General features: G+C 31.6%; 4 protein-coding genes and 1 long non-coding RNA gene across 13 annotated transcripts in view; 1 reads left to right on the plus strand and 4 right to left on the minus strand.

Moving 5' to 3' along the window:
- Positions 1-2844, minus strand: part of LOC119610829 (RNA polymerase II subunit 5-mediating protein homolog) — a 3469-nt gene extending 625 nt beyond the window's left edge. The window contains exons 1-2 of the mRNA XM_037966213.1: positions 2504-2844; positions 1-405 (exon numbers count right to left, since the gene is read on the minus strand). The exon at positions 1-405 is cut by the window's left edge and continues 625 nt beyond it. Coding sequence (XP_037822141.1) covers positions 1-405; positions 2504-2690 — 592 coding nt within the window. The 5' untranslated portion in view covers positions 2691-2844. The remainder of the gene's footprint in view (positions 406-2503) is intronic.
- A 2026-nt stretch (positions 2845-4870) lies between these two features.
- LOC119610826 lies at positions 4871-6813 on the minus strand. Of its 2 annotated transcripts, none has more exons than XM_037966211.1 (7): positions 6682-6813; positions 6293-6405; positions 5930-6219; positions 5713-5872; positions 5340-5641; positions 5121-5280; positions 4871-5058 (listed from the first exon to the last, which is right to left on the minus strand). In XM_037966211.1, the coding sequence occupies exons 2-7, from the start codon at positions 6321-6323 to the stop codon at positions 4937-4939; spliced, it is 1065 nt and encodes a 354-aa protein (XP_037822139.1). In that variant the 5' UTR covers positions 6324-6405; positions 6682-6813; the 3' UTR covers positions 4871-4936. The 2 variants fall into 2 exon arrangements, with proteins under 2 accessions (XP_037822139.1, XP_037822138.1); XM_037966210.1 differs by lacking the exon at positions 6682-6813 and adding an exon at positions 6562-6645 and having other exon boundaries at positions 4924-5058.
- Positions 6814-7528: 715 nt separating this feature from the next.
- Positions 7529-9965, minus strand: LOC119610830. 4 transcript variants are annotated; one of them, XM_037966215.1, is made up of 8 exons: positions 9666-9965; positions 9496-9585; positions 9090-9227; positions 8732-9021; positions 8511-8670; positions 8045-8448; positions 7822-7981; positions 7529-7749 (listed from the first exon to the last, which is right to left on the minus strand). In XM_037966215.1, exons 3-8 carry the CDS (start codon positions 9178-9180, stop codon positions 7634-7636), a joined length of 1221 nt encoding a protein of 406 aa, XP_037822143.1. In that variant the 5' UTR covers positions 9181-9227; positions 9496-9585; positions 9666-9965; the 3' UTR covers positions 7529-7633. The 4 variants fall into 4 exon arrangements, with proteins under 4 accessions (XP_037822143.1, XP_037822145.1, XP_037822142.1 ...); XM_037966217.1 differs by having other exon boundaries at positions 9090-9152; positions 9666-9958; XM_037966214.1 differs by having other exon boundaries at positions 9496-9965.
- Positions 9966-10746: 781 nt separating this feature from the next.
- Positions 10747-13055, minus strand: LOC119610825. Of its 5 annotated transcripts, none has more exons than XM_037966208.1 (8): positions 12916-13055; positions 12735-12799; positions 12303-12365; positions 11947-12236; positions 11726-11885; positions 11262-11656; positions 11034-11193; positions 10747-10970 (listed from the first exon to the last, which is right to left on the minus strand). In XM_037966208.1, exons 3-8 carry the CDS (start codon positions 12331-12333, stop codon positions 10855-10857), a joined length of 1152 nt encoding a protein of 383 aa, XP_037822136.1. In that variant the 5' UTR covers positions 12334-12365; positions 12735-12799; positions 12916-13055; the 3' UTR covers positions 10747-10854. The 5 variants fall into 5 exon arrangements, with proteins under 5 accessions (XP_037822136.1, XP_037822133.1, XP_037822137.1 ...); XM_037966205.1 differs by having other exon boundaries at positions 12303-12432; XM_037966209.1 differs by lacking the exon at positions 12735-12799.
- A 6589-nt stretch (positions 13056-19644) lies between these two features.
- LOC119610828 lies at positions 19645-20743 on the plus strand. The gene is made up of 4 exons (XR_005232014.1): positions 19645-19794; positions 19857-20195; positions 20266-20343; positions 20428-20743. It is a non-coding gene; the product is annotated as an uncharacterized LOC119610828 (long non-coding RNA).
- Positions 20744-22138: the final 1395 nt, after the last annotated feature.

Here is a 22138-nt window from a genome sequence, read left to right on the forward strand (position 1 = left end):
CTGTGTCATCTAAAGGCCAATCGTCTTCTTCCGCCTCATCATCATTATCTGCCTCATTTTCAACATATTGCTCATTATCATTTCTATGGTTATGTTCCTGTTTCAAATTTCCTGTTTTCAAATCTTCGCCATCTTCATCTCCTTCCTCTTCGTTATTGACTGCTTCATTAGTTTCATTGTTATCATTTTTATTTCGATAGAATTCCTCAAAATGCATGTTAGATAACTGTGACATATTGAGATTATAACGCGGCGGTTTACATTTCAAAATTTTTTGCATAAATTTCAATTCATTATGATAGATATAGGGTTTCGGGGGTAATTTGGTTTCTTCGTCGTAACCATATTTCATCGATTTAACCCAGGAATCACGTATATGGGTCCATTTTCGAGTAATCATTCGGGCTGAAAAAAAGGAATAGGGAAAAATAAAAAAAATTATTTTGGAACTGAACTAGAATTAGAACTGAATTAGAACTGAACTAGAACTGAACTAGAACTGAACTAGAACTGAACTAGAACTGAACTAGAACTGAACTAGAACTGAACTAGAACTGAACTAGAACTGAACTAGAACTGAACTAGAACTGAACTAGAACTGAACTACAACTGAACTTCAACTGAACTAGAACTGAACTAGAACTGAACTAGAACTGAACTAGAACTGAACTAGAACTGAACTAGAACTGAACTAGAATTGAACTAGAACTGAACTAGAACTGATCTAGAAATGAACTAGAACTGAACTAGAACTGAACTAGAACTGAACTAGAACTGAACTAGAACTGAACTAGAACTGAACTAGAACTGAACTAGAACTGAACTAGAACTGAACTAGAACTGAACTAGAACTGAACTAGAACTGAACTAGAACTGAACTAGAACTGAACTAGAACTGAACTAGAACTGAACTAGAACTGAACTAGAACTTAACTACAACTGAACTTCAACTGAACTAGAACTGAACTGAACTGAACTAGAACTGAACTAGAACTGAACTAGAACTGAACTAGAACTGAACTAGAACTGAACTGAACTGAACTAGAACTGAACTAGAACTAGAACTGAACTAGAACTAGAAATGACTAGAACTAGAACTGACTAGAACTGAACTAGAAACTGAACTAGAACTGACTAGAACTGAACTAGAACTGAACTAGAACTGAACTAGAACTGAACTAGAACTGAACTAGAACTGAACTAGAACGGAACTAGAACTGAACTAGAACTGAACTCAGAACTGAACTAGAACTGAACTAGAACTGAACTAGAACTGAACTAGAACTGAAACTAGAACTGACTAAACTGAACCTAGAACTGACTAGAACTGAACTAGAACTGAACTAGAACTGAACTAGAACTGAACTAGAACTGAACTAGAACTGAACTAGAACTGAACTAGAACTGAACTAGAACTGAACTAGAACTGAACTAGAACTGAACTAGAACTGAACTAGAACTGAACTAGAACTGAACTAGAACTGAACTAGAACTGAACTAGAACTGAAACTAGAACTGAACTAGAACTGAACTAGAACTGAACTAGAACTGAACTAGAACTGAACTAGAACTGACTAGAACTGAACTAGAACTGAACTAGAACTGAACTAGAACTGAAACTAGAACTGACTAGAACTGAACTAGAACTGAACTAGAACTGAACTAGAACTGAACTAGAACTGAACTAGAACTGAACTAGAACTGAACTAGAACTGAACTAGAAACTGAACTAGAACTGAACTAGAACTGAACTAGAACTGAACTAGAACTGAACTAGAACTGAACTAGAACTGAACTAGAACTGAACTAGAACTGAACTAGAACTGAACTAGAACTGAACTAGAACTGAACTAGAACTGAACTAGAACTGAACTAGAACGAACTAGAACTGAACTAGAACTGAACTAGAACTGAACTAGAACTGAACTAGAACTGAACTAGAACTGAACTACAACTGAACTAGAACTGAACTAGAACTGAACTAGAACTGAACTAGAACTGAACTAGAACTGAACTAGAACTGAACTAGAACTGAACTAGAACTGAACTAGAACTGAACTAGAACTGAACTAGAACTGAACTAGAACTGAACTAGAACTGAACTAGAACTGAACTAGAACTGAACTAGAACTGAACTAGAACTGAACTAGAACGAACTAGAACTGAACTAGAACTGATCTAGAACTGAACTAGAATTGAACTTGTACTGAACTAGAACTGAACTAGAATTGAACTAGAACTGAACTAAAACTGAACTAGAACTGATTTAGAACTGAACTAGAACTGAGCTAGAACTGAACTAGAACAAGAACAGAACTGGAACCTAACTAGAACATACATATGTAAACAGAACCCAATTAGAACTGAACTAGAAATGAATTGCAATACATACATATTAAGACAATTTTAAAATAGTCTCCTTTTTGGGTTAAAAATATTTTGCTATCAATAATTCCCATCCCTGCTAAACCCAAAACAAAAGAAAATACAAAAAACAACTTACTAAATTCTTGTTTTGCTTTCGGTTGCATACGTTCGTAGTTTTCATTGACAAACGTACAGATTTCGCGCCATGATGTCTCCTTTAAGGCGCGATCTTTATACTCCTCGGAAGTTTTATCCCACAAAGCGGGACGTTCACCCACTAAATGTATTAAAAATTTAACACTAATATTATTTTCTTTGCTCATTGTGTGTCCTAAACTATTTCCAATGTACAGCAGCAAACCGTTTGGCAACAAACCGTTTACGTTCAGGGCGATAAACGAACTGAAACCAAAAACGAAGAAAGATATTTTAACGAGAATAGGCAAAAACAAAGAAAAACGTATACACGTAGAGACGTCAGAAGAGAGAGAGTGAAGGTTGCCAGTTGTAATTATTTTTGGCATATGATTCCTAAATGGGGAATGTAAATGAAATTTTTACAAATTTCTTATTGAAATGAGATTTGTACTTTTGAATTTTATGGATAATATATTCAAGTTTTATTTGATGATCAGTTATTTGCTGTATGAATTATACCTATCTGCTGTATTTTGATAAAAATTATAAAAATATTTCACAAGGGGTAAAAAGCAATGGCAACTCTGTAGACTATTAACAGAAACGTAAGCGGCAACGTACCACAATATAAACGAAAGCATACACAAATGACGAACAACCATCGAAAGCGTAACTGAAACGAATGAGTTTAATGCAAATGATAAAAAACATTACAGAACAAGAAACATTACAGAGATGGGAAAATTGTAAATATGTTTGTAGTTATTCTGTTATAACAGTTTTTTCTGCATAAAACTATGCGTTTAATAAATTTTATATGTAAAATTTTCTTATCAGAAGACATATATTAAATATTATAGTTTTTTTTAGTAGAAATATTTTTTTCAAATGTCTGAACTTATTTGAAAAACAAGTAAGAGTGTTATATTCGGCTATGCCGAATCTTATATACCTACCATCAAACCTCGTTTGACTCGAATGGAACTTACTTATGTCGAATTTCATCTATATACTCGGCCAGTTATAAACGTTAAAGTAATTTTCTGAAGGGGACCTTATATAGGGGTGTAGGGTCAATTATGGGTCGATCCTCATAAAATTTGGTAGACAGAATTTGGTTCGTATTAAATTTATTTGTGTCGAATTTCATCGCTACACTCGTATTTTTAAGCCATTAATGAGCATTGCAGTCATTTTCTGAAGGGGACCTTATATGGGGGGTAGGGTCAATCATGGTCCGATCAACATAACATTTTTTAGATAGATTTTGACTCGTATGAAACTTACTTATGTCGAATTTCATCTATATACTAGTATTTTTAAGCCACTAATAAACGTTAAAGTCATTTTCTGAAGGGGACCTTATATGGGGGGTAGGGTCAATTATGGACCCATCCTCATAGCATAGTGATTTTGGATCACAAGAAACATACTTATGTCGAATTTCATATATTCGTATTTTTAAACAAGTTATGGCTGGTAAAGCTGCTTTTCGAGGGGCCACTTGTATGGGGGCTATCCGAAAACGTGGACCGATATTGCCCATTTTCAATACCAAACAAACCTTACCTATAAAAAATATTTATGTGAAATTTCAACCCTCTAGCTCTTTCCATTCGCACTCTATCGTGCTTTCAACAGACAGACGGACGGACGGACGGAGAGACATGAGAGAACCCAGAATATATATACTTTTGTGGGTCTATGACCAATATTTCGATGTGTTACAAACGGAATGACAAAATCAATATACCCCCCATCTTTTTTGATGGTGGGTATAAAAATCGTATAACAGTATTGAGCTTAACAAAAAATTCTATATAACAATAGTTTCTTTATAAAATTTTCAGTATTGAGGAGAAAGTACATTGAATATAAATTGAAAACCGAACAATTAAATTAAATTTCCAACCCTGATTTCCTTACAATTATCTCTTCATATTATTAACGGAAAGTTTTTATCAACTAGATACAGAAAAATATTTCAACGAGAGATTATTTTTTATTTTAAATTCTGTTTCGATTTATTTTTTTGGATTTTCTACACACAAACAACGTTTACGTTTTGTAACTCTGCCATGAAACGTCAACGACACACAGACTGTGCCGTCAACGTTTATTGTTATTCTGTTTTGTTTCAGTTTTCTTTTAAATAATCTTTCTCTCTATATTTGCATGGTTCTCTTACAGTGTAGTCAACTTTGTAATATCAAATAGGTTGTAAAATAACGAAAAACAAAGATAATACAATTTGAATAAAAAATAGATTTTGATTTTAAATATATCATGGACCAGAATAGACTGGTGTCTAGTCTGGTATTTTTTATGATTGGTCCATTTGGCAACAGAAATAAAAACTTCAAAATTTTATTCTTTTCAATTTATTGTTATTAAAATATCAAACTATAGTACTTATTTTTTTATTATTATATTATTCAAGTAATGAAAACCTCGACTTCTTTTTTAATCTATCTTTAGCATGAAGAAAATACTGTTGACAAACTTTACTAATATCCGAATTAGTTACTTTAGGAAATTTTGCACGGCAGGCATCTGAAAAATACAATTTTTAAAGGGACTTAAAAATGAACACACATTTATAGCGCAATAAATACCTCTAATAACCACAAAAGTTGTAAATTCTTGAATACTCTGCTTATCTTTTGTACCGCGCCAAGTTACATCCATTGCTACCTTATCTGTCATTACTGCTCTAAAGGCGCCACGCACAAAATGAGCATAATCCTTGGCACTGATTTTATTTACATATTGTTTCTGAAATACTTTAAAATGAAAACAAATCTGCTTTATAAATGTTAAGGCTTAATGCTCACCAGGACTTTTTTTAATTTAGTATTTTCCAGCAGTTGGTCATCGAATTCTTCTAAATTTTGCAAAGTTTTGAAGGGCAGACTGGGTAAATTGACTGGTGGTGAAGGTGGCGAGGGAATAGGTTCTTGAAGATCAGGTGGCATAGGCCTAATGGTATGACTATAGCCAGTAAAAGTAGGTGTTGTGGGTTGTTCAACTGCAGATTTCCTTTTTGAAATTCTATCTTTAGCGTGTAGAACATGTTGTTGGCATACACGATTGATTTCCATTTGATTTATATGAGGATATTTCAATTGACAAATATCTGAACACAAAAAAATTCAAATTTAAATTAACCGTTTATGAAATTGTTACTTGAATTATGTTTAACTAAACCTCTTAAAAGCACAAAAACTGTAAACGTTTGTATACTGGGTTTTTCTTGTGTTCCACGCCATGTCAAATTTACCGCCAACTCATCTGTTAATATTGCTCTTAAACCTGTTCTCAAAAATGCTGCATAATCTTTGCCATCGAATCTTTGTATAAATTTTTTCTATAAACGCTTTTTCTTAATAAAATCACGTAAAATTACTTTGTTATTACAACTTACTAATTCACTTCTCAGTTCATCGTCTAATGGCAGTTTATCGTCAAATTCTTTCAAATCCTCCATTGTATTTATTGGCAACTTAGGTAAATGCTCGAATTCAGGATCTACATTTGTATTTAGTGCCCTTATTTCAGATTTTAGCTGTTGCATCTCTCTTTTTAGTGTTTGTATTAGCTGTTTATTTTCCTCGTCCCTTTTCTCAGATTGTTTTTTCAAAGAACGCACTTCGTTCAAAATATTTATTAAAGTTTCTCCTATATCGAGATCCTGATTTAATGGGTTCCAAGTTTCTTGTATTTTTAGAAATTATATATTGAATTAATAAAAAGTTTTAACAAATTTTAATTTATATAGATTTTTTACCATTTTTGGATTCTATCACATTAAATTCCATTTCGTAATTCGTTATTGATGATCCTAGCTTAGGTGATTATTTCGTCGATAAAGATTAAATGGTATAAATAAACTTAAAAAACCTTTAAAAATATGAAAAGTTTTAAAATTTTTTTTTTCAAAATTGTAGTAAATATTTCGAATATTAATTTAAGTTTTAAAATTTTTAAGATATAAACCTTGAAAATCCTACATATACCTATCATATAACAATCCTCCCTGCTTTTAAAAACCTCTACCTTAGCAACACTGCAAATATATACTGAATATTTATTTACACACTTTCCTCATATCACTTTTTTATTGAAATTTTAATAACAAAAATAAAGTTACAATTACAAAATTAAATTATTATTAACCTTTTACTTGGTAGATCGTAATTTATTTTAAATTTTATCTAAAAAAAATAATATATTCCAATTTTTTACTTTGGAAGAGACTACAACGTGACGTCTACGGCGACTAACAACGACTAAACATTAGTTGGCAGGACTGGCAAAATTTGTACAATTGAACTTCGTCACTACAGTGGGGAGGGTATTAGGCGTTTGTGCTGATGTTTGTAACGCACAAAAATATTGGTCCTATACCTAACATAAAGTATACCGATCGACGCAGAATTACTATTTTGATCGATTAAGCCATGCCCGTTCGTCCATTTCATTTGAAGTCTACGTACTATAGACTAGTCTATTCTATGGACTAGTCGGTTATCTATTTTATACATTAGTCTGTTGTCTAATCTATGGACTAGTCAGTTTTCTAATCTGTGGATTAGTATGTTGTCTAGTCTATGGAGTATTATACTATCTAGTATATAAATTAGTTTACACCTTAATATATTGTGTAGTTTATGGACTTAGTCTATTGACTGATGGATTCGATTACTACATATATTAATAAGTCTACTGAATAAAGAAGTCAGATTGAAATGTTTTTGTATCATATTGAAATAAATTTGCAAAGAAATCAGAATCAAGGAAGTACAATTTCTAATGCTGATTTGCACAATTTGAAAATTCTATTTGCCATCCCTGTTGGCTGGTAAAATGTTTTCCTACAGTGTTGTCAACTTTTTCAAATCAAAAAGTCCTGAAATCACGAAAAACTTTATAAATAAATTTAAAAACTTTTCAGGCCATTTAACTTAAAAAAAATATAATCCGATTTTAAAGATTACTATGAATCTACTTTTTTAAACTGAAATAAAAATTAAAAAATTTTATCCAGTCAATTTATTTTCCATAAAAGAAAATCACATGTATTTAAGTAAATAAAAACCTCTTAATATTAAAAAAATTCTTTTAAACACTAAATTGAAATCCTCGATTTCTTTTTCAATCTATCTTTGGCATAAAGAAAATGCTTTTGACAGACTTTATTAATCTCCGATTTGGAGGCCTCAGGGTACTTGGCATAACAAGCATCTAGAAAAAAAGAGGTATATTAGTTATTAAAAATATAATATAGGTATGTACATTTATAATAAAATATTCTACCTCTAATGATATGAAAAATTGTAAATTCTTGAATACTTTGTTTTTCTTTTGTGCCACGCCAGGTCACTTGCAAAGCCACCTCATCAGTCATCATTGCTTTAAATGCACAACGCAAAAATTTCGCATAATCATTGCCACCCACTTTATTTATATATTGTTTCTGCAATAATTTATTGATAAAAAGAAATACATACACTTTACAAATGTTAAAACTTAACCTTACCAGGATCTTTTTTAATTTTGAATTTTCCAGCAGTTGATCATCAAATTCTTCTAGACTTTGTAGGGTTTTCAAGGGTAGACGAGGTAAATTGGCTGCTGGTGAAGGTGGTGAGGGAAGAGGTTCTAAAAGATCAGGTGTCATAGGTCTAACGGTAAGGCTATAGCTACTAAAAGTGGGTGTTGTGGGAAACTTTAAATCTTCAACAGCCTCTTTATTTTTGGTAATTTTATCTTCAGCATGTGGCAAATTTTGTTGGCTGCTAGAAGTGATTGTTGTGAGACGTTTTATAGATCCCATCGACGATTTCTTTTTAATAACTCTATCTTTAGCGTGTAGAAAATGTTGTTGACATTTGCGATTGACATCGAAATGATTTACATTGGGAAATTTCGAAAGACAGATATCTGGAAAAAATAATAAAGATTTTAGCTTAAATTACCTTATTTGGATTTTTGTTAAAACTAACCTCTTAAAATCACAAAACAAGTAAAAGTTTGAACGCTGGGTTTTTCTGGTGTTCCACGCCATGTCAAATTTACCGCCAACTCATCTGTAACTAATGCCCTCAAGCCATCTCTTAGAAATACAGCATAATCTCTGCCATCGCATCTTTGTAGAAATATTTTCTGAAATGTTTTATATTTTTTATAAAATAATTAAAAAAAAACTCTTGTTATTACAACTTACTAATTCAGCTCTTAAATCATCGTCTAATGGCAGCTTATCATCAAATTCCTTCAAATCCTCTAGAGTATTCATGGGCAATCTAGGCAAAAGCTGCAGTTCCGCCTCTATATTGGTACTTACTGTCCTTACTTTAGACTTTAGCTGTTGTATCTCGCTTTTTAGATTTTGTATTAGTTGTCTGCTTTCCTCGTCGCTTTTTTCAAATTCATTTTTCAAAGAACGCACTTCGTCCAAAATGTTTAATAAAGTTTCACCTATATCGACTTCCTCGGACAATGAGTTCCAATTTTCTTGGTTTAATAATAAAGTTTTAATATATTAACTTGATATTTTTATCGAATTTAAATTAAAATATTACCAGTTTTCGTTTCTATGGAATTAAAATCCATTTTGGAATCAGCCGTTATTAGTGATACCTCGACTAGTTCAGGTGTAATTAATTCAACCATTAAGATTTAATAAAATTAAGAAATAATGTTACGATACATAAGTTTTTCTATAGTTGTAGAGTGGATAAATTTGTATGATTTTTAAAAATGGTTTAAATAAAAAAATTCCATATCAAAATAATTATTCTCTACACAAAAATCTACTTTTCTCGTTAGTTTCGAAAAACGTCTACATTGGCAGCACTGTAAACATTTGCTCATTTGTTTTATGTCTCTTTTTCGTAGAGATTTTAATAATTTCTGTTTGTATTTTATAATTTCGTTAATAAATTAAAAATGAATTATCAATTATAATAAAAATAATAAATAACTTACCTTTTACTTGATAAATTGTAATTTATTTGAAATTGTTTATAAAAATTATATCGTCCACTTTTTATTTGAGAAGAGACTACAACGTGTCGTCTACGATGAATAACGATGATAGAACTATTAGTTTATAAATTGTGTTCGTACATATGTTTACCATATGCATGGATACATACGTTTTTGTTGCGGCAATAGTTGTTGGATTTGTAAGAGGTCGAGATGCCAGATTTAATATTTGTTTAATGCGATTGTGGGGGGACATTTCTTTTGGAAATTGTGGAATTTTTGTAAAAATTATTTAATAAAATTTCAAACCTTGATTATCTATCAACAAAATTTAAAAAATTTTGTTTTTCCTTTCATAATGACAACGTTTAACAGTTTTTGTTTTTATTTTAATTCTCTTTTGGGTTTTTCTTTCTTTGCCATACGGAATAACACACAAACAACGTTTACGTTTTACAGCCCCAGACAACAGCATCAACGTTAACTGTTGTTGTGTTTTGTTTTATACACAAATTTCGCTCTTTGTAATGTTATTGTACAGTGCTGTAAACTTTGTATTTTAAAAAAGTTCTAAAATCACCAATAATAATTTTTAATAATACATTTTAAAGTATTTTTGAAGCTGTTAATTTTGATAAAATGGGATCGATGAGACATGAATTATAAAAAGAATTTTCAGACTTCTTTAAAATAAGGAAATTCATAAAATTTAAAAAATTTTTTATACCCAGCCAGGCATGGAAAACTAAAATTTTGAAAAAGTATTAAAAAACTCACTATAAACTAGACTATAGACTAGACTGTAGACTAGATTATAGACTAGACTATAGACTAGACCATAGACTAGACTATAAACTAGACTATAGACTAGACTATAGACCAGACCATAGACTAGACTATAGACTAGTCCATAGACTAGACTACAGACTAGCCTATAGACTATACTACAGACTAGACTATAGATTAGACTCCAGACTAGACTATAGAATAGACTATAGATTAGACTCCAGACTAGACTATGGACTAGAATATAGACTGGACTATAAACTAGACTCCACACTAGACTATAGACTAGACTCCAGACTAAATTATAGACTAGACTATAGTTTAGCCTATAGACTAGACTCCAGACTAAACTATAGTCTAGACTCTAGACTAAATTATATATTGTTGTACTGAAAGAAGCACTAAAATTCTGAAATACTGCCTGCCCCCAGCTATTATGTAGCAACCGAAATAAAAACTTCTCCATGATTTCTGATAAATTTATTTTTTTTTTTAATTAAGGAAATAGTCATATTTGTTAAAAAAAAAACTTCTTAAAACTAAAAAAAATTATATCAATTAATAAACTGATTATTAAGCTGAAAGATTTGCTTTCTTTTTAAGCCGATCATTGGCATGAAGAAAATGTTGGTGGCAAACTTTGTTAATATCCGAATTGTTTATTTTAGGAAACTTGGCATAACAAACATCTGAAAAAAATAGTTATAAGAACTTTAAACATATTACTCACTTATAACTATACTATATACAACCTCTTATAATCAGAAAAATATTAAATTCTTGAATACTTTGCTTTTCTTTTGTTCCGCGCCAGGACAGTTTTGTAGCCACCTCATCTATTAATATTGCTTTATATGCGGCGCGTATAAATTTGGCATGATCTCTGCCACTGATTCTATTTATATATTGTTTCTGAAAAAAGGTTAAATTATAAGAATATATGTATATTGCACATTATAAATGTTTAAGCTTAACCTTACCAAAAGCTTTTCTAATTTTTTATTGTCCAGCAGTTGGTCATCGAATTGTTCTAAACTTTGCAGGGTTTTAAAGGGCAGCCTAGGTAAACTAACTGCTTTTGATGGTGGCGAGGGAAGTGGGTCTAAAAGTATAGTTTCTGGTGAAGGTGGTGCAGAATGTGGTTCTAAAAGATTAGCTTCTGGTGAAGATGGAGTGGAAACTGGATCTAAAATAACCGGTGTCAAGGGTCTAACTTTACTGCTACTGCCAGAAAAAGTAGGTGTTGTGGATGTCTTTGGAGAAGCAATGCCCTTATTTTTTCGACAAACTCTATCTCTAGCATGTAGAAAATGTTGTTGGCATATGCGATTGATTTCCGCATGATTTGCGTCAGGATATTTTGAAAGACAGATCTCTGGTTAGAAAAAAAGAAATAATAGTTTTGAAAAAATGTTTAATTGATTTAATTTTTCTTATATTAAACCTCTTAAAAGCACAAAAATTGTAAAACATTGTATGCTGGGTTTTTCTTGGGTTCCGCGCCAAGTCAAATTTACCGCCAATTCATCTGTTACTATAGCCCTTAAACCTGCTCTCAAAAATACTATAAAATTGTGGCCAGAAAATCTTCTTAAAAAGTTTATCTGTAATGTTTTTGGTTTCAATAAATTAAGATTAATAATAATAGACATAACCTTAACTTACTAATTCAGTTTTTAGATCAGCGTCTAATGGCAGCTTGTCATCAAAATCCTTCAAATCCTCTAGAGTATTTATGGGTAACTTAGGCAAAAGCTTCGGTTCAGGATCTATGTTGCCATTTAGTCCCCCCAATTCATGTTTTAACTGTTTGATTTCACTTTTAAGTGTTTTTATTAGTTGTTTCTTTTCTTCGTCGCTTTTCTTATATCTTTCTCTTAAAGAACGCACTTCGTCCAAGATGTTTAGTAAAGTTTCCCCTATATCGACTGCCTCAGTCAAAGGGTTCCAATTTTCTTGGTTTTGCAATAAAGTTTTAATATATAAATTAAATATTTATTGATTTAAAATTAAGATTTTACCATTTTTAGTTTCAATTGGATCAATTTCCATTTTGTAGTAAGCTGCTTGTGATGTTACTGGGTCTAGTTCAGGTGTAATTAGTTCGTCCATAAAGATTTAATGAAATTAAGAATAATAACAGACGTTTTTCTATAGAGAAATTTATAAATTAAACGTTTACTAACTAAATAAACAGGAAAAATATTAACAAATTTTGTACAAATATTATAAGTTTTTAATATTACTTTGCAAAAAGAACTCGAAGTATACTTTATTTAAACATTAATTTAAAATTCTTAACTATTTTTTATTAATTTGTAACCATATATTTACTGCCTTATGCAAAAACGATTATTAAAGTTAACAATGGTTTACTACACATTTTTTCCATATAAAAACAGGTTTTAACAATCATTGTTAACTTAATAATCGTTTTTGCAATTAATATTTACCTAATATTTAACTTCTTCACACAAAATTAAGTCACTTGGTTTTAAAAACCTCTACATTGGGCACACTGAAAACATTTTTGCTCATTTATTAAACACTCTTTCATATCTCTCTTCAGCAGAGATTTTGGTAATTTTTGCTTTGTTATTTAATTTCTTTAATAAATACAAATTATATATTTACCTTTTTCCTTTCAAATTGCGATTTCTTTTATTATTTAATAATTAAAAACTTTTATCTTCCTCTTTTTCTTAAGGGAGACACTCTAACGTGACGTCTACGATGGCGACTCACGATGACAGAACTAAATATAGTCAGGCAAAGCGTTGTCATAAAAGTTGAAAGTATTTTCACACAAATGTTTACCATGTACTTTTTGTTGTTTTATTGTGGCAATGGTGGTTGTATTTGTAAGAGCTAGAGATGCCAGTTTAAATGATTTGTTTAACGGGAAAAAGTTATTGGGGGATTTTTTTTGGTTTAAAGTAGGATTCTATAGTTGAATTAAGAAGTAGATTTTTTGCAATATAAATAAATACTATAGCCTAGGTATAGTCTAGTCCATAGTCCATTTACTCTATAGTCTAGACCATGTTGGTTAATGTGGTAGTTCACTGCGAGCGAACAGTCAAGTAGAGTCGAAGAGACTCCGTTTAGACTAGTTCATAGTCTAGTCTATAGTCAAGTCTATAATCCAGTCTATAGTCTAGCCTATAGTCTAGTCTATGATCTAGCCTACAATCTAGACTTTAGCCTATTCTATTCCAGTCTTATAGTCTAGTTAGTCTATAGTCTAGTCTATAGTCTAGTCTATAGTCTAGTCTATAGTCTAGTCTATAGTCTAGTCTATAGTCTAGTCTATAGTCAGTCTATAGTTAGTCTATAGTCTAGTCTATAGTCTAGTCTATAGTCTAGTCTATAGTCTAGTCTATAGTCTAGTCTATAGTCTAGTCTATAGTCTAGTCTATAGTCTAGTCTATAGTCTAGTCTATAGTCTAGTCTATAGTCTAGTCTATAGTCTAGTCTATAGTCTAGTCTATAGTCTAGTCTATAGTCTAGTCTATAGTCTAGTCTATAGTCTAGTCTGTAGTCTAGTCTATAGTCTAGTCTATAGTCTAGTCTATAGTCTAGTCTATAGTCTAGTCTATAGTCTAGTCTATAGTCTAGTCTATAGTCTAGTCTATAGTCTAGTCTATAGTCTAGTCTATAGTCTAGTCTATAGTCTAGTCCAGTCTAGTCTATAGTCTAGTCTATAGTCTAGTCTATAGTCTAGTCTATAGTCTAGTCTATAGTCTAGTCTATAGTCTAGTCTATAGTCTAGTCTATAGTCTAGTCTATAGTCTAGCCTATAGGCTAGTCTATAGTCTAGTCTATAGTCTAGTCTATAGTCTGGTCTATAGTCTAGTCTATAGTCTAGTCTATAGTCTAGTCTATAGTCTAGTCTATAGTCTAGTCTATAGTCTAGTCTATAGTCTAGTCTATAGTCTAGCCTATAGGCTAGTCTATAGTCTAGTCTATAGTCTAGTCTATAGTCTAGTCTATAGTCTAGTCTATAGTCTAGTCTATAGTCTAGTCTATAGTCTAGTCTATAGTCTAGTCTATAGTCTAGTCTATAGTCTAGTCTATAGTCTAGTCTATAGTCTAGTCTATAGTCTAGTCTATAGTCTAGTCTATAGTCTAGTCTAGTCTATAGTCTAGTCTAGTCTATAGTCTAGTCTAGTCTAGTCTAGTCTATAGTCTAGTCTAGTCTAGTCTAGTCTATAGTCTAGTCTATAGTCTAGTCTATAGTCTAGTCTATAGTCTAGTCTATAGTCTAGTCTATAGTCTAGTCTATAGTCTAGTCTATAGTCTAGTCTATAGTCTAGTCTATAGTCTAGTCTATAGTCTAGTCTATAGTCTAGTCTATAGTCTAGTCTAGTCTAGTCTATAGTCTAGTCTATAGTCTAGTCTATAGTCTAGTCTATAGTCTAGTCTATAGTCTAGTCTATAGTCTAGTCTATAGTCTAGTCTATAGTCTAGTCTATAGTCTAGTCTATAGTCTAGTCTATAGTCTAGTCTATAGTCTAGTCTACAGTCTAGTCTATAGTCTAGTCTATAGTCTAGTCCATAGTCTAGTCTATAGTCTAGTCTATAGTCTAGTCTATAGTCTAGTCTATAGTCTAGTCTATAGTCTAGTCTATAGTCTAGTCTATAGTCTAGTCTATAGTCTAGTCTATAGTCTAGTCTATAGTCTAGTCTATAGTCTAGTCTATAGTCTAGTCTATAGTCTAGTCTATATTCTAGTCTATAGTCTAGTCTATAGTCTAGTCTTTAGTCTAGTCTTTAGTCTAGTCTATAGTCTAGTCTATAGTCTAGTCTATAGTCTAGTCTAGTCTAGTCTAGTCTAGTCTAGTCTAGTCTAGTCTAGTCTATAGTCTAGTCTAGTCTAGTCTAGTCCAGTCTAGTTTAGTCTAGTCTAGTCAAGTCTAGTCTAGTCTAGTCTAGTCTAGTCTAGTCTAGTCTAGTCTAGTCTAGTCTAGTCTAGTCTAGTCTAGTCTAGTCTAGTCTAGTCTAGTCTAGTCTAGTCTAGTCTAGTCTAGTCAAGTCTAGTCTAGTCTAGTCTAGTCTAGTCTATAGTCTATTGTCTATTGTTTATTGTCTATTGTCTAGTCTAGCATTTGAATAAAACCCTGTATGTATGAGCAAAATCTCAACCTTTGACCCCCTCTAAGTCCGGCAGTTCTGGACCGATAGCGCTGAAAATTTGTGTCTGGCCTACTATCCAATAGTAGTAACATTGGTGTTAATTTCGTCAAAATCGATTTTTTGAGTTGGGTCACTTGATATGAAATTTCCCATATACATATATATAAAGGTTAGTCTATAAGTCTAGTCATTAATCTCGTATGTTGTCTAGTTCGCAGTCTAGCAGAAACTTAGTTTAGTACTGTAAAACCTAAAATGTACTATTTCAAAGTTTCAATTTTCCATTCCGGGTACATACGATAATTCGTACTGATTTTCGCTGGCAGCATTTGAATACGAGGTGATGGTGTTTAATAAATGAGAGCAGCTGTCATTACGTTACAAACAAATACACAAAAGGTGATGCTTTTCATTCTTTATAGGTCGTTGGCTGTGGTTGAAGACAACTTAGCGCAACTAAAACGTACAACTAGTATGGCAAACAAGTATTAACACAACTAAGTTTGAAAACAACTTGTGTTAAACAACTTGGTCCGAGGTATGATTACAACTTATGCCAACACACATGTTGTTTTGCAACTCCGCAACATGTTTTATGTTCTCTAGCGTGTTTTACAACTTGTTTTATATTATCAGCTGTTTTGTTGTATTTAACATGTCATGCTTGTTTGGTTGTTTGTTTGCTTGCATATGTGTGTGTTTGTTTTCCTTTTGTTGTTGTTGTTGTAGTTGTTTTTATTGTTATTTTATTTCTGTTTCGCTTTTGGCACGTTTTAAATTTAATCATTAAATAAAAAATCATAATATTTACTCTTCAATAAGTAATGTACTCTCAATTAAATTAACGCTTCTGTTTTAATTTTATTTTACTTGCTCTCTTGCTCATACAATTTTATTCTCTTGCTACTCTTTTATCACAACTTGTGCTCTCTTTCTCTTTTTCAATTTTCGGGGAGTATGATTTTTTTTTGCCTGTAATAAATACTCTTCAAACAAGTTTGTTTTTTACTGGATTTCCTTTACATCATGTAAAATCATCGGAAGTCAAAGACATTTTATACACTTGCATTCCTGGCTTATGGCAGCACAACCTCCCTGCCACCTTCTCATAACCCACCTATACCCTGGATTTATAATGGTTCTTAACAGCAAAAAATGGCAAGAAAAAATTTATATAAATTTCATCTCAATTTTGTTACTTTGTGGAATATTTTGTTATTATTTTTTGTTGTGTATATTTCTCGCTCTTTTTTCTGTTATGGATATATTTTGGAGGGTTTTCGTGTCTTGTTCACCCAAAAAATAAATTGTGTGTATGTTTGTTGTTGTTGCTGATAATATGTTAAGGATTTACATTGTGTCATGCTTCTGTGTGTTTGTATGTACAATTTACCATTTAATTTTTTTCTCGTTGTTGCTGCTTTTGTTTATTTATGTTTTTTTCTGTTTTATATGAATATCTCATATACATAAATATTTTTTGTTGTTTTTTCTATGTGTGTGCGGATTTGCTGTTTGGGTATGTGTGCGTGTTTTTATTTTATAGGGGGTGGCAGAGGGAGCTCTCCTTGTCATCATTTTATTGTTGTTACTGTCTGTTAAAATGTACGATTGAGTATTCGTTCGTTTTGTTATTTTACTTAACTAAAAAGTTGAAGTGAGAAATTTATTATGGATTTTTGCTGTTGTCATTGTTGTTGTTTTTATACCCTACACCACTTTAGTGGGGAGGGTATATTGGGTTTGTGCTGATGTTTGTAACGCACAATAATGTTGGTCCTATACCCACCTTAAAGTATACCAATCGGCTCAGAATCATTTTCTGAGTCGATTTAGCTACGTCCGTCCGTCTGTCCGTCCGTCCATGTAAACCTTGTAATCAAACTACAGGTCGCAATTTTAAAGATAATTCAATGAAATTTCGTACATGATCTTCTATTGTCCCAGGGACGAAGCCTATTGAAAATGGTTAACATCGGTCCATTATTTCACCTAGGCCCCATACAACTGAACACCTCGAATAGGGCTTTTAAAATTTGTAATCAAACTACAGGTCGCAATTTTGGAGATAATTCAATGAAATTTGGCACATGATCTTTTATGGTATCGTAGACGAAGCCTGTTGAAAATGGTTAACATCGGTCCATTATTTCACCTAGCCCCCATACAACTGAACCCCCGAATAGGGCTTTTAAAATTTGTAATCAAACTACAGGTCGCAATTTTGGAGATAATTCAATGAAATTTGGCACATGATCTTTTATGGTACCGTAGATGAAGCCTGTTGAAAATGGTTTACATCGGTCCATTATTTCACCTAGCCCCCATACAACTGAACCCGCCGAATAGGGCTTTTAAGTTCATAATTATGTTTAATATATTCATATCTCGACAAAAAGCAGCAATAACCAAGTTGTATACAAGACTTGATGACCCCCACGAATTCCATAATAATAGGTTCTCATACGACCCTAGCCCCTATGAAAAGCCCCCATCAAAATTTCACTTAAATGTCCACAATTTTATTCAACAATAAACGGCTTAAGTATGTATGTATATCTAAGGCAAGGTACAATTCAACTTAAATGCTTTATTATGGCAACTAAATCACATTATATTTTTGTCAAAGGTGTAGGGTATTATATGGTCGGCCTCGCCCGACTATAATTTCTTACTTGTTATTATTGCTTTTTATACACTACATTAGGGATAATCAAAATACATTTGTTTAATATGAATTTTGTAACTTTAGAATATAGACTAGCCATAGACTAGACTATAGACTAGACTATAGACTAGACTATAGACTAGACTATAGACTAGACTATAGACTAGACTATAGACTAGACTATAGACTAGACTATAGACTAGACTATAGACTAGACTATAGACTAGACTATAGACTAGACTATAGACTAGACTATAGACTAGACTATAGACTAGACCATAGACTAGACTATAGACTAGACTATAGAGTAGACTATAGACTATACTATAGACTAGACTATAGACTAGACTATAGAGTAGACTATAGACTAGACTATAGACTAGACTATAGACTAGAATATAGACTAGACTATAGACTAGACTATAGACTAGACTATAGACTAGAATATAGACTAGACTATAGACTAGACTATAGACTAGACCAGGGGTCGGCAAACTTTTGAGTCCGAAGAGCCAAAATTTACAGTTTACAAAACATGGGTTTTAAAAGAGACACAAAATGTTTGTTTATTAAAACATTACAAATACGTTATGAATTCACTTCAAAAACATATTTTTTGTTTAATTATCTGCAAGACAATTCTGCAAGGAATCGTTCTTATAGATTGTTGACTAAAAATACTTTTTGATTTTTTGTGGGTCATTCGAATGTGTTTTTTAACACTTGTTATATAAAGATATAAAAGTTTATTAAAGTGGGATGACAGTGATATCATTTAAAGGCATCTGCCATAATACAGTATAAAGTGTCATAGTTATGTATATTAATTAGGCAGCAATCGTGATAAAATTTTGCATAAGTTTTTTATATTGCGGACATCGAACCATAATTGACCAATACCAATATAAGGCCCCTTTAAGAAAATTACTCTAACGATCATAGTTGACTTAACAGTAGCAGTATAGCGACGAAATTCGACATAAACAAGTTGTATAAGAACAAAAAATCTATCTTCTTAATTTTATTTTAACACTCATAACTGGCTTAATAATAGCAGTATTATGACGAAATTTAACACAAACAGGAATAAAAATCACTTTACCAAATTTGGTGATGATCGGCTCATAATTGATCCTATCCCCCATACTAGATCCCCATTTGAAAATGACCCTATCGCTCTTAGAGTCCACTTTCGAAAACAAAGTTATGACATACAACATCCTAAAATACAAGTATAGTGATGAAAATCAACACAAACAAATTTTATAGGATCTAAAATCTCGGAATGTATGATCATGTTTTACATCTTATTTAATGGCACTTCGAAGGAGCGCTGATATGATACCCCATTAGTTTATAGGAACTTCAATTAACACTTCAAAGAATCCAACATTTTCTTACAATATTAACTTGTACATGGAACAAATTCAATGGGAGTGATACACAGAAAAAAATTACAAATTTTATTAAGTAATTATATAAATATGTTAAGGATCAATTGACTTTGTTAACAATTTTTTTTTATTAAAATGTTTGTAAATTGGTCATATTTACAATTTTCCTAAGTTGTCTCAAAATTCATAATAAAAGAAATAGAAAATACAATTGTCAAAAAGTTTTAATTTAAAAAAAATTTAAAATAATCTAAAATTCAAAAAGGAAATTCCGCATGCAAGATATGAACTAAATGAATAAAAGCAATCTCTAAGGTATGTAGAGTGGTCAAAATACATATTAATTTTTAAATCATAAATAATTTTACCACTTTTAGATTTTTATTTGGAAGAATGACCACCAGTCAGTTCCATAACTCCGCGGAACAAAATGATTTGATTTATGCTTAAACATCGTTGGAAAATATTTCTAAATTGAGTGCTGTGTTGCCTGAGTTTGTTAAAAAGAAATTTGTGGATAAAGTGTGTGAGCTTGGCTTGCTAGTGCAGAAGCCAGCAATCTACCAAAAGCGACACGTCATCGATCTCCATAATGCAACAGCAACACTATATAACCTTCCAAGAAAGAAAGTAACATCGATTCATAAACATTACTCTTTAGCAACATTAATTTTCATGTTCCTGAGGTGGAGACATCCAAGGAAAAACCAATTGCTGTAAATTTAATTTAAAATCCTTTTCTAACTTTTATCTTAAAGCGTTTTTTAATATCTCTCATTTCTCTAGGGAGTGACGGGATTAACAGGAGGCAAAGAACCTACAGCTGCAGGATTGGCTTAAATTATGAAACTTTTCTATGTTAAGGTAAAAATCAATTTGACATTAATACATGTTTACATCTCCTCCCCGTATTCGAACTAAGAAAAATTTATTTTGTGGTCATTTTAGAAAATTTCAATGAACGGCAGCAAAGGTTCGTATTCGTCTGCCTTGGTTAAATCGTGATAGCAAAGACGAAGTCTTTAAAGAGAGAATTCACCAAGTACCATGTAATAGAGAGAAGGAACATGGACCAGTGGTCTGGGGGAAGTGGTACAAGATTAATATATAATGTAGTTAATCAGTGAATATATATTTTCGATTATTATATAGAATATTACACAGTACATTATAAAGATAAACTTAAAATTTTAATTATTGTCCATTGTTTCAAACTGTATATTTTGACGAAATAAATTGAATATATTTTTTTATAAAAACCAAATTAAAAATGCATTCTTTCATTATTGCTGATAACAATAGAAATATTTAATACAAGAAATTTAATTTTTAAAACATTATTATGGATAGTTAATAAAATAATTTTTCAATATTACAAACTGGTTGTTAAAAAAATTTTTTGAGTATTAACAATTTTAAGTAACAATTTTTATTTTTGTATTTACAAAAACGATTGTTGGTGCCTTTTCAATTAAAAAATTAATTGTATTGTCAAATTTGGTATTTAATATGACAATTGATTTGTCGTAATTTTTTTCTGTGTAGGTTTGTATGGCTTTAGAAAGTTTGGATCATAACTTTTTGTTTAAAGTTTCAAAAATGACTCTAAATTTTCATTTGACTTTTTACCTAACTCTTCCAACTTGCTTTTAAACTTTGCGTTTCTAGAGATCCAATACAAATTCCAATTGGCTCAATGAGGCTTTACTCTCAAATGTGTAATTGTAAGGGCAAATAAAAGGAAATGAGCGAATAGCTAATTGTGTTGTTTTCTTTCTTTTTCACTCAAAAAGTATATGTTTTTGTTTCGCTCATGTACAGAACGATTAAGCAAAGTTAAAAAGTTGTGTATATTGTAGAAACGTTTGCGATTTGTTTTGTTAGTTTTAATACACTGCTCGTTAATCGATTCAGAAAGATTTTAAAATATATAAATATTTTTTTTACAAAATAAAATATGTGTATGAAACTAAAGAGCCATAGCTCCACATCCAAAGAGCCGCATTTGGCTCGCGAGCCGTAGTTTGCCGACCCCTGGACTAGACTATAGACTAGACTATAGACTAGACTATAGACTAGACTATAGACTAGACTATAGACTAGACTATAGACTAGACTATAGACTAGACTATAGACTAGACTATAGACTAGACTATAGACTAGACTATAGACTAGACTATAGACTAGACTATAGACTAGACTATAGACTAGACTATAGACTAGACTATAGACTAGCCATAGACTAGCATAGACTAGACTATAGACTTAGACTATAGACTTACTAAGACTAGACTATAGACTAGACTATAGACTAGACTATAGACTAGACTATAGACTAGACTATAGACTAGACTATAGACTAGACTATAGACTAGACTATAGACTTAGACTATAGACTAGACTATAGACTAGACTATAGACTAGACTATAGACTAGACTATAGACTAGACTTAGACTAGACTATAGACTAGACTATAGACTAGACTATAGACTAGACTATAGACTAGACTATGACTAGACTATAGACTAGACTATAGACTAGACTATAGACTCGACTATAGACTAGACTATAGACTAGACTATAGACTAGGCCTATAGACTAGACTATAGACTAGACTATAGACTAGACTATAGACAGACTATAGACTAGACTATAGAC

This window comes from Lucilia sericata, unplaced genomic scaffold (assembly GCF_015586225.1).
Source record: "Lucilia sericata isolate MDLA Ls3-8-SP2 unplaced genomic scaffold, ASM1558622v1 Contig001285F_arrow, whole genome shotgun sequence".
Lineage (NCBI taxonomy): Eukaryota > Metazoa > Arthropoda > Insecta > Diptera > Calliphoridae > Lucilia > Lucilia sericata.